At 42.9% G+C, this 16,193-nt stretch overlaps 2 protein-coding genes across 2 annotated transcripts in view; one reads left to right on the top strand and one right to left on the bottom strand.

Moving 5' to 3' along the window:
• Positions 1 to 3,442, bottom strand: part of CAVIN2 (caveolae associated protein 2) — an 11,811-nt gene extending 8,369 nt beyond the window's left edge. Inside the window, exon 1 of the mRNA XM_085320866.1 lies at positions 3,356 to 3,442. Coding sequence (XP_085176992.1) covers positions 3,356 to 3,442 — 87 coding nt within the window. The remainder of the gene's footprint in view (positions 1 to 3,355) is intronic.
• NABP1 (nucleic acid binding protein 1) overlaps positions 1 to 16,193 on the top strand; it is a 98,592-nt gene that overhangs the window by 68,133 nt on the left and 14,266 nt on the right. Inside the window, exons 7-8 of the mRNA XM_085321185.1 lie at positions 3,579 to 3,745; positions 11,053 to 11,187. Of these exons, the coding sequence (XP_085177311.1) occupies positions 3,579 to 3,745; positions 11,053 to 11,187 (302 nt within the window). The remainder of the gene's footprint in view (positions 1 to 3,578; positions 3,746 to 11,052; positions 11,188 to 16,193) is intronic.

Genomic DNA, 16,193 nt, shown 5'->3' with positions numbered 1-16,193 from the left:
GGCTGTCCCAGCGCCGCTCGCTTCTGCCGGTGGAGCGCTCTCTTCCTCCTTCCTTCTTTTCTTCCCCCCTTCCTTCCCGTTTCCCCCCTCCTTTCCCCAGCGTGAGTTCCTTCGGGCCTTCCCCGCTGCCCATCCTCCTGCAGCGCAGGCATCGTGGCRCGCCGACGGGTCGCTTCCTCTGCAACTGAAGTTTTGCTGGAGGCTGGACAGGCTTCGAGCTCCGCAGCAGCCTGGCTGAACCACGGCACCTCGGCYGAGGGGCTGCGGAGCACAGTCGGGCCTTGCCTTGCACGATGCAAAACGTTGGGCTAYGTGTCGGTGTTTTTCCATCCGTGGCAAAGCCCCGCAGCAGGCCTCGTGCCATTTCTCCCCTGCCATCAACAGGGAGGGTGGACTACGTGTGCATCCTGCAAGTGTGCGCTCGCTGTGGTCCTTGGCCAGGCCCCTGGTGCCGTGGGGGCTGCAGCACGTGCTGGGGGAGCGGGCAGGTGGCAGGCTGGCAAGGAGCAGGTGAATTGGGTGTCCCTGCATTCCTGGCATCTCCCAGCGGTTCCTTGTCGCGTTGCCAAAGCTGACACAAGGAGGAAACCCAGTGGCCGGGTTGTGTTTTGGTAATGCAGTGTCGCCCTGCAGGCGCAGCAGCACAAGCGAGAGTCGCTGAGGAAAGCCACCCGGAGTAATTCCAGCACTCGGCCTGTTCTTGTGCGCGTCTTGTTCCCGGTGTGTCCTGCTGCCTTAATAAATGGAAACTGGGCAGGCTTCTTGTTTTAGATTTCAGTCAAACTGCATTTCTGTGCTTATTTTTACCACTAGTGAACTCTCACCTTACTCGCGATGTATAGCCAACGCAGAGGGCTGCACTTGGAGCTACTTGCAGGCTTCGAACACRAGCCTGGCACCAGGGCTGGAATTTGGACTATTTGTGCACAGCACAAAGTTTTCAAGCGGTGCTGTGTGAGAGGCCCTGACTGAAAACGCCTGTGCTTTGGGAGCATGCAGACCGTTAGTAGTCAGAAATGTCAGGATGTTTGGGACATGAGTCATCTCTGGCTGCTGRAAACTTTCTCTGGCCTATGCAGGGAACTTCACGTTCTTCCCAAGGTGTGGCCCCGTTTGAGGGGAAGAGCCTGGCTGCATACATTTCTAATTAGTTCACTTTGAAATGTTTTTAAGCCTATTCACTAATGAAGTGCATTTCTGGCTTTAAAATACTGCCTCTTGAAGATCTTGCAGACTGGTCTTAAACAAAATGATTCTAGCTCGCGACTGAACTGCTCCAGAGGGTGTGGCCGCACTCCCCAGGGAGACCGCTGACTAACCTCAGCAGAAATCTCTTGGGTGAAAGTATGCCAGGGTTGGAGAACCTCAGCTGGAAAAGACAGTGCGTAGGTGGTGAGATGCTGGTGGAACACACAGATCCTCCTTGCAGCCCTGCTTTTGGGTCGTACTGTGTCCAAAGATGTAACAGTGGAAGGCTGGTGGAAGAAAAAGGCTTTCAGGAAATCTGTATATGCCAATCACTTTATTGCAAGATTATATACGCAAAGCAGAGAAAACAGCCCAGCGTCAGTGCTGCTTTAAACAGAGCTCTGCAGCTTTTCTACAGCAAGTGCTGAAAGAAGGCTTATGCCTTTAATTCTCTCTGTGGGCAGTGTTCGTTCCCAAGGCCAGGAGCTGTTCCTGCAGTCTGCACTGTGCGGAGGCATGCGGAAGCCTGGTAGGCCTGACTGAGCAATTTTCCAGTTAAGGTGAAAACAATGTAATACACAAAGAGATAATGATTGGAGAGATTGGATGAAACTCAGTAAAAAGAAAAAGGGGGGGAGGGTTAAAAATAGATTCTAGTTATTTTAAAAGCTAATGGATTCTTGCCTCATTAGGTTATTTATGGCATTTTAGTGAAGTTTAATGATCATTGATTGCATTGTTTGGCTGACAAATATGTCTGAAAAGCAGCCGCCTTCTAACCATCAGTAGATGGCAGGAGATACCACTAAATCCAGTTGGGGATGGGAGCAAACTGCAGATTTTTTTTTCCAGCAGAATTCTTGGAAAATATGGCTTATAGGGTACTAGGTATTCATGCTGATGCCTGGAGAAAGTTATTTATGATTATAGATCTGAGCTAAATCCTTTCACTATACAGCTTCCTGCTTATTCTGAAGAAGTTAAATATTAAAACAGTCTAATGTTGGACAGACTGCTTGCTTGGTGGAAGAAGTACCTAGAGATATGATTCATGATGCATGTTGTGGAAATTAATTAGATATTCTAATTATGCTAAAAGGATTCTCAGCATTTCTTCTGTGAAAAATTGTAGTGTTGGAAAAACATCTGGAGGAACAGCGATAAACTGGGTGTGGTTACAGAGATCAGATATTTTCAGGCTTTCAGTAGGATTGCACCAAAAAGAGCTACTTGACAGGAAGAAACGCTAATCTGTTTATTTAGAATAATATGTAACTGCTCTCAGGTCTGATCCAAAGCTGTTATCATCAGGGAAAATACTCCTTTGAACTTTAGTGGACTTCAGTCAATCATGCATATGCTGATGTTTTTAAGCACAGTAAATTTCTTTTTATCTTCTACACTTGACATTTGCCTGGTAACAGGACTTCCTGCTGCAACGCAGATGTTTTTGTTTGTAATTTCTAATACTTGGGTATATACAATGCCTTCATGATTTCTCACATCCTATAGAGAAAAACGTATGGAAGGGCTGTGATCTTTCCTTTTTTTTCTTGTGCAGAAAACAAAATATTTTAATGATATACCATGGAAATGAATAAAAATTAATGTCAKAAGAATAATGCAAATGAGTTACTCTTTCCAGTCACCAAATGTTCAAACCCCTGAATATTCTGAGGTGTTACTGTTATTACCTATTTTTTTTTGGTTGTTATTTTCTTTCATATTGCAACTTCTCTCTCTCAAGTCAAGAGAGCTTGAAAAATGTATTTGGTGAGTAAATTCACTTAAAAAAAAAATCACCAAGTCTGCCAGAGTTGACGACAAGTAAAGTATGCTGAGACTGTAAAATATGCAGGCTCAGAGGGGAGTGGACATATTTTAAAGGCAGAGATCGAAGCAAAACTGTTCTGTTTTTGCTCTCTCCCTGGCTGGCTAAAGGAAACCACTTGATATACAGTTGCTAAAACATTCATGTTTTTAAAGAGTTGCCGTGATTTGCTTGTGTCGATACAGGATGCTACCCAGCTTTGTTTCATTCTCTCTCTCTCCGTTTCTGGCTGGGACCTCAATGGAGCCCGGGAGAAGCCCTTTTTGCTGGGGCGGTGGCAGGGGCCGTGGGGAATGGGGACACGGCAGGATGCCAGGTAGAATGGCAAGAGCCCACCCTGGCGCAGCGGTGCTCGGGCAGGCTGTCGTTCTCCCCACAGCGCTCTTCAGCAAAGCCGTGGGAGCGGCCAGCCCAGAGCTCCATCCTGGCTCTGTGCCGCTTCCAGCCCTTCCTCTGCCTGTTTTCCTGTGGAAGGAACAACGAAGCCCCAGCTGGGCCTGTCTGTGTCTCTTTCATGTGGCACAAATAGGTTTTTACTCAAAATGTATTTTTTTTTCAGTTTTGATGAGCTGCAGAGAAGTCTCAGCCTGGCTGTGGTCCCTGTCGCCAGACAGACGTGCTCTCCACCCCATCCTCGGTTTGCTCTTTGGAGCCTGTCTCCCAGAGGTGAAAATCCTTTCTGCATCGACCTTCTTGACCGCACGGCACCTCTATACGATGGAGAAGGTAGACACTGTGTCTTTGTAGTCTGAATAAACAGTATTTCCTGACTTCTGTTTTGAACCTTCTAAAAAGATTATGCAATTTTTTGAGTTTTTAAGACTTTGAGCCATATATATGTCACAAGGAAAGCCTGCAAAGCCCCATTGCAGCCAGCGCAAAATACATACAAAGTATGGTTTCCTAGTTTCCCCTGTGTCACAGTAAAGMAAATGCAGGGACAGTAGCTTTCAGTTAGCTGTCAGGCCCATCATCACCCACCTGCAGGGTTTCCATGGGGTCCTGGTGGTTCACAGACTCTTGAGTGGCCTTGGTGCTCTCTGCTGTTGCTGGCAATAGGGGCATTGGCCGGGGGGACAGTCTGCAGGGAAGGTGATAGGAGCTCACTAGCGATGAGGTGGCTACCCAGTGGTACCTCTTCCAGCCAGGTGCTAAATTACAGCTGTTGATTTTGACACCAGCTGTCAGCTTTGATAATATGTTGCATCTGTAACAAAGCTGTCAAGTTGGCTGAGTTGCCTGATATTTGAAGAATCAGATAATTTTTATGCACTTTTTTTTAGTTTTATTGATCAGTTTGAAAGGATAGCAGAGGAGTTTTTTTGCCACGTTGCAGTGCAGGTTTTACTGGTGAGAAACTTCATAGAGGAAAACATTTTACGTTTATTTAAAAAGAAGAAGCATTAAAAAGATTAAATTTACCAGGGTCATCTGATATAAGTCAAGAGTTCTTTCCATGCAAAATCAATGCCTGTGAATTAAATGGACAAAAATTTGAGGTTAACTCACTCATTAGTCACATGATGCTCAGGATAATAAATGTTTTATGCTGGAGCATTACTGATAATTTATTAGGCATGGAATAATAGGTAAAACAGAATGACAGGAAAGGAAAGAGAGGGGAGTTAATTGGGGAAAGAAGAGCTTCAGGGACTGCACATATCATCTTCAGTTTATTGAATTTCATGTCAAAACTCGCATTGACTTTAAAGGTATAGTATGAGGCTATCTAACTGGGAATTTAGGAGTTCTAGTAGGCAAGGAGGTGATGGATGAAGTGAGCTATGGAATGTGTGCCATAGCCTAACAAGGAAGGGAGGAGGCCTCCAAGGTGGCTGATGTCTGCTTCCAGATGGGGCCAGAGAAGGGACATACCATGACTAGATGAAGAGTAAAGAGAATACACGCAATAATGTCAGAAGTAATGCTGCTTTTACCGAAACAGGGACCAAAGGGTTAAGGAGCAGCCTCAAATAGTTATTTCTGTGGCTCTTGATTTGTGTTGGGCTGTTACCTGGCATCCTGGGGAGGGGCTTCCTGCACTGTGCAGGATTTTTGTCAGGAAAGAGACACCTGATGTAGTGCTAAGGCCAGAGGAAAGAGCTTGGTACTGCATTGCTCCTGCAACGGGTGTTTCACTTTGCTGCCAGTGGCTTCTTTCAATAAACTAGCATTGCCTTGCCCACCAGTGGCATCACTTACGAATCAGTACCTCTCCTTTTGCTTTACTGACTGGACAAACAGGGAAAAATAGTCAGCCCTGCTCCAAAGAGTTTTGGAGGTACAGTGTTTGAATGCAGCCCTAATTAAATATAACTGCCTGTTTCTCAGCCTTCCTGTATGGTGACCAACTGAGTTGTATAGGTATGTCTGCAGCTAACGAGGCTTGGAGAGGAGCAAAACAAACAAAAGGTGGTTTCCTCTTGCTGGAGGGGATTCTCTGAGGGCTAACCCTGCGTCCCACTAATAGAATTCCTCCTGACAGTCTGCTCCTTCTGTTTCAGTGAAATCTGTGAGTATGTGGTACCGGTGAAATCTCTGCTTTTCAGTCACATTTGATTGAAACTGGCCAAAAGCTTCTGGGGAGATGGAGGCCAGACAGGCCAATTCATTAAACACACATTGTGACGGACTGAATCTTGTGTCATTAGGCAGCCAAGCTAAAAATACCGATGGGGTTTGTCTCAACAGAAACCATTTCCCCCCTTAGCTGTAGGCTGCTCCTTTGTGTGGTGCCGCATCGAATCCATCCCTCCGGTTGGAGTGCTCACAGCTAGAGTGATCATTTGAAGAGCTCAGCAGGGAAACTCACATATCACCTGCTTGTTTGAAGGCTGATTCCAGCCACTGCTATCAGCCTGCACTTTCAGCAGCACTAAAGTTACAAAATGAAAAGGTATTTTTCCCCTCTTCACACAAAAAGTCACGTTTTATTCTGGTTCATTTCGATTTGTCCCTGAAGAGGAGATATTAAGGGAGGTACGGAAAAATAGGCTGAAATTAATCTGTCAATCCTTAACACTGCCTTTTGATTTTTTTTTAATAATGCCATATGTATGTTACGAGCCAATTTCACTGGCAGCATCCCATTTGCGTGATGCTATAAAACAGTTATAGAAGAAACTTAATGGATGAGAGAAGCAGTAACTGATTTATGTCGTTGCACTTGGCACTAAGCAACCTCTTTGGACTAGAACAGATACCCAAGCTATGGTGATTATTAACTGGTTCTCTGCGAGCTTTGCTTACACAATGGTATCTTATTTGATTGGTAAAAAATGGTTATTATTATAAGCAGAAGAGGAATATTACTTCAGTTCTACTCAACACATTCAAGATTGTTGCAGCAATGACTTCAAAAGAGATGCAGAGGAGGAGGTCCCAACAGTGCATGCCTTCTTGGATGCATCTCAGGCAGGTCTTCATTGCTGTGTCGTGAACTGGAGTTACATGCAAGCAGAGCCACGTGGCTCTGCAGTTGAGAGAGGCCATACCTACAGGTTCTGCTTGCACTGCTGGACTGCCCACTCTCCCTCCAGGACTTTTCTCTCTCACCGTGAGGCCAAAGAATCTTTCTGCTTGTTTCAGAGTAAGTCAGGTCAAAATGATAAACTATTTCTCCAAGAGTATGTTTTGTCTCTGGTTTCTGGATATGTGCTTTGTGACGTTACAGCCAGGATTCCTGAGTTCCAGCCATGCCTAGCATGAAAAGAGCAATAATTTGCCAGTGGTGGAAATAGGCCAACAATGCCAAGGCCATGAATCTTAGAGCACTCAGGCAATGTATGTGTTTGGTTATATTCTTCTCTGAATGACAGGTGGAACCTGTGCCATGTCTTAAGACTGCGGGTGGCTCTGGTGTGTATCATGCCATTGCTTGTGACTGTACAGCATCTCTGACGGCTCAGCCTAATGCTGTGTGCCAGGCCTAGTTTCTGTGGGCAGCAACAAATACCGGTAAATGGGGTGGAGTATGATGACCTCCATCAAGGAAGCCTCTCCTTTTACAATTATTGTTAGTATTTATATTTTGAGAGGTAACAGTGTTTCAGTAGGACATTGGTAATTTAGAGGAAGCGCTTTGTGTATAGGAGCATGCTCTGGGCTAGCAGTTTTGAGATCAGAAGCTGACAGAGGTGAGGGGAAGGGGTTACCAGTCACCAATGGGTGACAGCAGCACCAGAGAGCATGGGCTGACAAACAGCACCAGAAACTGACTGAATTCATCTCTGCAGCTGACTTTGAGAGGGAAATTTCAGAGAGAAATTTAGTCTGTGTCTGCTTTTGGAAGCTATATGAGCAACAAACACTCAAGAAAAGAGGACAGTGTGAGCCCCTGTAACAGACTTTCAGGAGCGCTGCAAAGAGAGGTGGGAAATGTGGGACAGAAACAGGCCATAAGTAGGTCAGAAGAAAATGTCTCTTGTCACTTCACAGCTGCTAGGGTGAGGGAGACAACTGGGGAGGCTGCACGCAAGACGACATGTATGCAGAATATTTAGCATGAGGTGAGCAAGTGGAAAACTCTCATTGATGTATGAGATGGCTTCAGATCTGGGCATTGCGTGGGCCACGAGACTTCTGGTGGGAGAAGAAGGATTTGATGCAAACAGAGCTGTGAAAGGCTGGTTGACAGGTGCCATTTTTGGAGAGAAGCAACAGACGCGCCAGAGAAGCCCCCAAGGAAGATGCAGCAGAAGGTGCAGTCGTGGCATGAAAGCTTTGGAAAGCTGAGAGAGCCTGTGGAGAAGCACTTGGTCATACTGCTTGGTCTCTGGGGCACGCAAGGGAGCAGCATATCGTATGTTCGCTGCAAAGGTCCTTTCCTGACCAACTACCATCAAGTCCACTTCCTAGTGGAGGTACCTGACGAGGGCCCGTGTCCTAGCAGGCTACTTAGTGCAAAAAAGAGTAACAGTCTTCAGAGAACAAATATATGAGAGTGGGAAGTTTGGAGAGTTACTACTGGGAGAAGTTTTAATATTTGGGGAAAGAGAAAGATGAAGATGTCTGACAGAAAATGTATCATAATAAAAGAACATGAAACTGCAATTTTGCTCTCTTGTGCAAATGGTATCCAGTGGAACTTAATATGCAATGAAGAAACCCACTTCCACTTTATCGACTGGACTAAATCATGTTATGCACAGGAGACTTCCTTTTGCTGTGTGCCAAATAGTAATAATTCTGAACAGACTTATAGACAAGTAAAAAAATAAGCCACATAAAAATACCATATGTGCCAAGCATTTTCTGTGTATTTCCTCAGACATTTGAGGAGCGCAATAATAAACTACATTATTTCTTTGAAAAGCAAATTAAGTTTATGTGAAAGGGGAAAAGAATAGTTTCCTTAGCTTAAGATAAAGGAGACTATTTCACACACACACACACACACACACACACACCAGCTGGATTTTCAGCAGCTTGGACAAAAGTGAGGTCAGGACAGCAGCAGATACAAATTGAACAGCATATGGCCAGTCAACTTGACTTGCCAATTTATTGCATCCATCTAGAGAATATGTGGAGCAACGTGCGGATGAACAAGTCCACTAATATCAGAATAATGGAGATATGGAGGTAATATTAAAAAGACATGAAAAATTGCTGAATCTGTAGCATGGATCATGCTTATCTACTGGAAACTAGCTTGTCTTTTGGAGCAGAGAGCCCACTTGATCCTCATCCTCCACCTGTCAGGCATTTGTGGTAGGTATTAGGATCTGCGAGGTTACTTGTGACCAGGGGACCAGAGTTTGAGGGATTTTTTTGTTGTTATTTTTGGAAAAAAGTCCTTTCCAATGTAAGGATCATTTTTCTGAAGTATGAATAAAATGCTTACTAACACTTTTAATTTCTTCTGTAGGTGCCAGATTCTTTTGAAGAAAATGCCATTTTTTTTGTTTGAGATTGGAAATTGTACACAAAAACAGGACTATTTACCCCTTTCATTTTTTGATATTTCTGGAAGAATGGGAGGAGGATTTCAGTGAAAGGCAGAGATACTCCATCTGTTTCCTCTTTCCTCCTTCACCAAAAGACTAAAAACTAGAACGCTTTTAGAATTTGAAGCTGAGTACACATGGAGGCATTGTAGGATGCTTTCTATTATAATGTATTTTCAGTGGTTTACTGTCTTTTGAAATTTCTTGAGGGACATTTAACAAAACAACCTTTTTGGAGTGGACCAGGAAGACTGTCTGTTTCTGTGCAGACTTGCAGGGTGCTCCCATTTTGCTATATGGAATATTGCTTGAGGTGGTGCCTCTTCCAACCAGAGGCAAATTTTTTACAGTAAATGAGGGACTATGATCAGTATTATGGTAAAAGGGAACTTACCCTTATTTTGGCATGTTCTTCAAGGTTGTCATTATTGATAAAAAGCTGAAAGAAGAGATTTTCATAGTTTGTAATCAAATTGTTTGGAAGAAGATGATAATGAAATCACATTTAATGAAAGCAAATAGAACATTAATTATGTGAAAAGCAGGTGAATTCAAGAGCTCTGTTTTGTCCAGATAATTGGAGAGGCTCTGGTACCTTTCAGTCTGCAGTCATGCTACCATTTGTATCCCTTGAATCTTTTATTTGGGATGAGCTATAATGGATCTGGAATCCAGAGAGTGTCTATCCCTCCATTGCTGAGGCATCTGTCACGTTGTGTCGTGCTGCTTCGTGATGTTCAAATGACATTGCAAGAGATAACAGTGCAATGCAAAGCGAAGCGTTATAAATATGACGTGGCATGTCCAAAACAATACTTGCTTTTAGTAGATCAGTTATCCTTTAAAAGCTAGTATTTAGATTTGTCCTTAGATAATTCAGTAGCTCCTGTCTCTGTTAGGAATGATGTCAACCTGAGTTACTGTTTCTGATGAACAACGGTGAAGGGACAAGACAGCATGAAAAGGATGAAAGAGCAGACTCTGGGTGCATATCTCAGAGCTTTTTTTCAAGTACCTGGTCAAGGTGAGGCTCATGGGGCTAAGCACAGACACAGCATAAAAACTCGGCAAATAGGATCTGTTGTAGACCAGCTGGCCTCCATGATAGCATGTGCCCATTGCAGTATTCTTGCCTTTTTCTGGAGCTTTTTATTTAGCCTCAGGTCAGTACTAGTGTGATTGTGTTAAGATAAGAAGAAAAAGAAAAAACCCATGGGTTAAGTTCATAGACATGGAAAGTTGAGTGAAATGGATAAAAGAGGAATTGTGCAAATCAAATGATTAAAAAGCAAGCAGAGATTTGAAGCTGGACCAACCTTCAACTGGAGTAATCTGGCAAAGCTCCACTGAGAAGGTAGCTTTTCCGCTTCTCTGGATACCTGATATTTGGAAAACCTTCGAGAAGTGATACTGCATCCCACATCTCCAGAGTTACTTCCTTTTTATGGAGAAATATTTTGAAAACTATTTGTTCCTATGCTTGAAAAACAAAATGAAAACAGAAATCTAGTCTGGAGCAGGTTTGGSGTATTTGACGCTGTCTTCTCTCACTCTCTCTCTCTGATTCTCTTTCTTTCCTGACACTCCCTCTTGCTGTCTTATGTGCGCCCTATATGCACTGCTAACTGTCTGTTCCTGATGGTAATTATATTCAGCAACTGAAAATATTTATTAATTTACTTACATTTAAAAGTTGCATATTTTTCAGTGTCCCAATTTAGGTTAGAAAAAAAAAGGAGGTTGTCAGATACTGAGCATCCACGGTGCATGGTATTAATACCTTATTTGCTATTGCACAGCTATTAAATATTTTTATTCAAAATTATTGAATAAGCAGAAAGGCATATACATAGGATAAGGCTAAAATGTCAAGCTGCAAATGAGTTTGTTTACTCAGTGTGCACAGAGGAATTTAGCACCACTCTTCTGTGCGCTGTCATAGTCTAGGTTACAGATGGTGAACCCTTATTCAAATCAAAGTCATGAATGCTATGAACTTGATTTTTAACCTAAGCACAGTTCACTAGGAGTTATTTACATGCATTGGCTACAGAATTGAACCCGTGATACTGTTCTGTGTTTCAGATAACTGCTTGTTTGCGCCCTACAGCAGTCTGTAACTCACTCCAGTGCTGTGTTCCTCCTCTAGTTTTGATCGGACAGAATTTCCCATTGCTAACTCTAGAGTTACTGAAGGGCTGCAGCAGCGCTGAAGCAAACGTATGTATTTCTGTGCAAAGATTTTTTTATCATTATTATTATTCTAAGTCATGAATCTTAGACTCGTCCAAAGCTTGGACGAATTTGATGTTCTATTCAGCAGCAGAATCAGTGTTGCAGTGAAAATGGTGGAAGAGCCTTCTTCGACACTGGTTTCTTGCTGTGGCTCAAATCTGGATGCTATTCATGAGCAGATCAGCCCTGAGATCCCTGCTCATGCTGCTAATGCAAAGATCAATTAATCCTTGTCAGATGCGCATATTCTAAGTAGGAAACCAGTGCACTAGGAACTGGTCTGGACCTGCAGAACCATTTCGTGTCTGTCACCAAGGAACTGTCAAGGAGTAATGACCTTGTTGCTACTATACAACTGAGATGGATGTGGAACAATGACCTAGATGTGTAAGACTCCATCCCATAACGAGTCCTCCGAACCAGCCAGCTGCTATTGCATAGCTTTTCAACTTGCTCTTGCCCTGATTGCACACCCACACTGCTGCTTGAATAATGTCACAAAAATTTCTCATAAGTGGAATATAAATCAATGGCAAATGTACCTATCCCCGTCTGTACAGTACCAGCTGTAACTCAGCCCCCAGATCCCATGGCTTCCTGTGCAAACGGCCTGCCATGCTGCCGACTTCTTCATTCTGCTCGTCAGTGCTTGGGAGGGGAAGAGCGGGGGAGCTTGGCTATCGAGGGGCACATGAGGGTTACATGGTCCTGTGCTCTCTCCTGTAGCTTTACTCTGTGTAGGGCTTTTTGGCAGCACAGACCTGTTACTGAAGGGGCATCATCCTTCCAAAAAACAAACCAAACCATTTTCCTTGCTGGATTTTCTGATAGCATTGCAAATTGCTGAAAGAAGGTTTGAGCAAATCCATCTTCCGCTGGAGAAGGCTTTTTTCCCTAGCTCATTTTCTTCATTCACTTTCTAGCTTCTACATTGTTTGCTAGGAGCAGTAGCCACAAATCCGATACTGAAAGGGAACAGCAGGACCATGGAAGGAGAAAGTCGTGACTTAAAAAACAGAGCCTTAGGCTTGTTGATTTTTTTTTCTAAATAAACTCTCTTTTATAACACTTATAGGGACAAAAATAAGATGTAATTGCAGTTGTACTTTAGTAAAGTGCATTTTTAAGAAGTATTTTTTTTAAAAAAATGCCAAAATCTATTTTCTGGCTATTAGACCTGTTTGCCCAGCTTCAGAGGTTTGCTAGTAACTCTAGTAATGTTTTCTACCACTAAGTATCATAGGAATTATTTTGCAGTGTATTGCTTTACTGTGCTATGAAAGTTTTTTGCTTCCTTGTATTTTTTTTTCTAAGTGATCTCCAGGCATCTGAAGATACTCCAGTGGATTAAGACAAGTGAGATGCTGTAGTGTTATTTTACACAGAAAGCAAAAGAGCTGGCTGTTGTAAATTACCTAAATGCAACTCCAGGAAGTAATATGAATGGAAATACCTGCCTGTTTAGCTGACTGAAACAAATAGCTTCCTTGTGATGACAAATAGCATTCAAAAGACTCAAAAAAAAAAATCATCTGCTGTTGGAGAACCCAGCTGACTGGGAAACTTAAAGAGAAAACAGCAGGCTAAATTCTGCATCTAAAACACACATCTCTCCTTTACATCTCCTGTTTTTCTTAAATGCTGATAAACTTTTTCCCTAGTGTATCATTGTATCAGTCTACAATTTCATTTAGTGCAGTAGAACATAGTTCGAGGCTGTGCAGTCTAAAGAGGCAGCATGCTTTAAAGATTTTTCTTTCCAGATTGAACGCTATTGGGTCAGACAGCAGGTAACTAACTACTTTCCGCAGAGTTAGTGTGGCTCAAGACGACAGGCAAATGGGTAAATATTGCTCTCCACCTGAATCATCTCTAGGTCATTTGCTATATGAAAATGAAGCTTTTTTTTAAAAAAAAAAAAAAAAAAAAAAAACTGGCCAGGTTGAGCTCAAGATATTTGCTGTAGGGATGATGCAGGAGGTTTGCAGGAATTGCAAGGTAATTTGAGAAGTTAAGATCCAGATAAAAAAGAAATAATCAAATTTGATCCACTGAATATGTTCAGCAAATATTTCCATGTCTTCTTCATTACTAAATATGGTAATATTTAGATAATTAGAGTTGAATGTAGGAGCACATGAAATGTCAGGTTATAGGAGGTTAAAGAAGTCTTTTGAAGTCCAGCTTCCCGAATAATTTTCCTCTTGCAAAAATTTGATTGCCTTTAAAATAACCCTGTTTAGAATGCATTTACAGATCGTTATCTTGCTAGCTTACATCCTGTAATGAAATCTGGCCTGCTGTCATTCAGAGCCTGGTCCTGCGGGTTCAGTGCCGTCATCGCTCACACACTGCTGTGGTATCGCAGCTCCATCTCGCTTCCATTTCCTGACACCAACCTTTTCCCTTCCTCGGTTTCTCCTTTTAAAGGACAGCCAAATTGTTTCAAGTATTGAAATCCCTGTCTTGCCGACGTTGTTCTTGACTGGTTGATTTCCTTTGCTTTCCAGTTCCTCATTAATTAGGAAAAGGTTAATTGTGTACGTTCCGGTACTTTCTGTCTTAGTTTTGTCTGAGATATTATTCAGGCTCCTGGTATCGTTCCACCTTTTCCCTCCCCTTCATGTAAAAATGGCTTTTTAGGATTAGTCTGCTTCTGATGTCACTATTTTTGTCTGTTGCCTTGCATGTCTTCGTTTAAAAGCATCTTGCCTACATCACTTTCTGTGAAATCCATCTAACTATTTTTTAGGTTTGAAGGATTTTTGCTATTTAAGGGAAAACAACAACATCTTCTGGGTTCTTTTCAGTTACATTAAAATGGATGGGAATTTCAAAACATCGTGGGAGGAAAGGTTTTGTAATCAGCAGTGTTAAGTATCTCGAGGAGCAAGCTGGTGTCCCTTAACACTTTCTTTGTAGTTAGTGGAGAACGGCGGTCATCTTTACAGGCGTTTCAGAGCCTAATTTAAAGTGATTCGAATCACCTTTTAAAGAAATCTCTCCTTTGATTACAGAGAGAGACTATTTAGATAGGGATAGATGTCTAAAATCTATTGTGTGTGTCCTCCTAAGAAAACTCTTAAGTTAAAAATAACATTTTAGAAATGTCAAAAGAAAACCCCTTTCAAAATATTTATTTCACAAGTTGAGTTTTTGTTCCCCCACCAAAAGTATTAATCATATTCAGCATGATTTTGCCAGTTGACTGAGTCAGTCTGTACTGGTAGTGGTCATCAAAGGTTATTCAAGTTATTCAATCTATAATGTCACCAAATTACACTGAGTTTGTCCAGCTAAGTCAAGGCCCTAATGTGCTTTTGTTTTACAAATACTTACACTTGTTTAATTTTCTGTGTCCCAGCAGTGCAGGGAAGTGCCATGGTTCTATCAGAAAGTGGTGCTCTGGTAGGACAAAGCCACCAAATTCTGGCTGGTGTCATCTTGCATCATGACCAGTGCATTGGTCAAAGCTTCATCTCAGGGAGGACCTGGTGCTGGCTATTTGCTCCTTTTAAGTGATATTCCGTGAATCACTTCTTCATTTCTGCTGCTCCCCTTCAGGAAGTGACTAGAAAAAGGAGTGCATGAAAGTGGCGGGTTCTGCACAAATGGTCCCCTCTCTGCACCAGACCGTCACTCTGGCTTTTTTGCTCATTTGATGTGTCCCAGGGTGAAAAAGCTCTTGAATTCAACAGTTTTGAATCCTGTTACATCTTGAACTACTGCCTTTTGAGCCAAACTGGGAAGAACTTAGTCTGAATTTATATCCGTGTAATTTGTGTTTGAGACTATTATGATAGGGTCTCTGATTTGGTGCAAGGTCGTGTTTATTATTTTTGTCAAGGATAGTATTGTGTGACGTTATTGTTATTGCTATTATGATTAACATGTTTTGTCATCAGAGACTGTCAATATGTACCAGAAAAAAAACCCCAAACCCTCACCTAAAAATGCTCACAAAATAAGTACATAGAGCAACCAAAGGGCATGAGGATCTGGAAGGTCATGTCTGTTGGTAGAACTATATCTAGCACTTACAGGGGCTTCTCAGGTTCTAGTAAGTAACAGAAAGTTAATACTGTTTTCGTTAGTGTGGAAATATTTGAAGCTCAGGAAAGGTAATGTAGGGCACCTATGTAGTAGGCTATATACAAATATATCATGCATCCATTGACCTCACCTTTCATGTTCTCATCACAGAATCACAGAATGGTTGAGGTTGGAAAGGACCTCTGGAGATCATCTAGTCCAACCTCCCCACGCAAACAGGGTCACCTAGAACACATTGCAAAGGATTATGTTCAGGCGGGTTCTGAATATCTCTAGAGAGGGAGACTCCACAGCCACTTTGGGCAACCTGTTCCAGTGCTCTGTCACCTTCACAGTAAAGTTTTTCTTCATACTCAGATGGAACTTCCTGTGTTTCAGTTTTTACCTCTTGTCCTGTTGCTGGGCACTACTGAAAAGAGTCCGGCCCCATCTTCTTGACGCCATCCCTTAAGGTATTTGTATACATTGATAAGATCCCCTCTCAGTCTTCTCCAGGCTAAACAGGCCCAGCTCTTGCAGCCTTTCCTCATAAGAGGGATGCTCCAGTCCCCTAATCATCTTTGTAGCCCTACACTGGACTCTCTCCAGTAGCTCCATGTCTCTCTTGTACTGGGGAGCCCAGAATTGGACACAGTACTCCAGATGTGGCCTTGCCAGGGCCACAGTAGACGGGGAGGTTCACCTCCCTTGACTTGCTGGCAGCCCTCCTCCTAATGCACTCCAGGATACCATGGGCCTTCTTGGCCACGAGAGCACATTACTGGCTCATGATTAACTTGTCCACCCGAACTCCCAGGTCCTTCTCTGCAGAGCTGCTTTCCAGCCAATCAACCCCCAGCCTGTATTAGTGCATGGGGTTATTCCTCCCTAGGTGCAGGACCCTGCACTTGCMTTTGTTGAACTTCAGGAGGAGCCTCTCTGCCTAACTCTTGAGCCTG

This window comes from Rhea americana, unplaced genomic scaffold (assembly GCF_003343005.1).
Source record: "Rhea americana isolate MKP2758 unplaced genomic scaffold, rheAme1 scaffold_12, whole genome shotgun sequence".
In the NCBI taxonomy this organism is placed as follows: Eukaryota; Metazoa; Chordata; class Aves; order Rheiformes; family Rheidae; genus Rhea; species Rhea americana.
The sequence above is the reverse complement of the archived record's forward strand: the minus strand, read 5'-3'. Positions and strand labels throughout refer to the sequence as shown.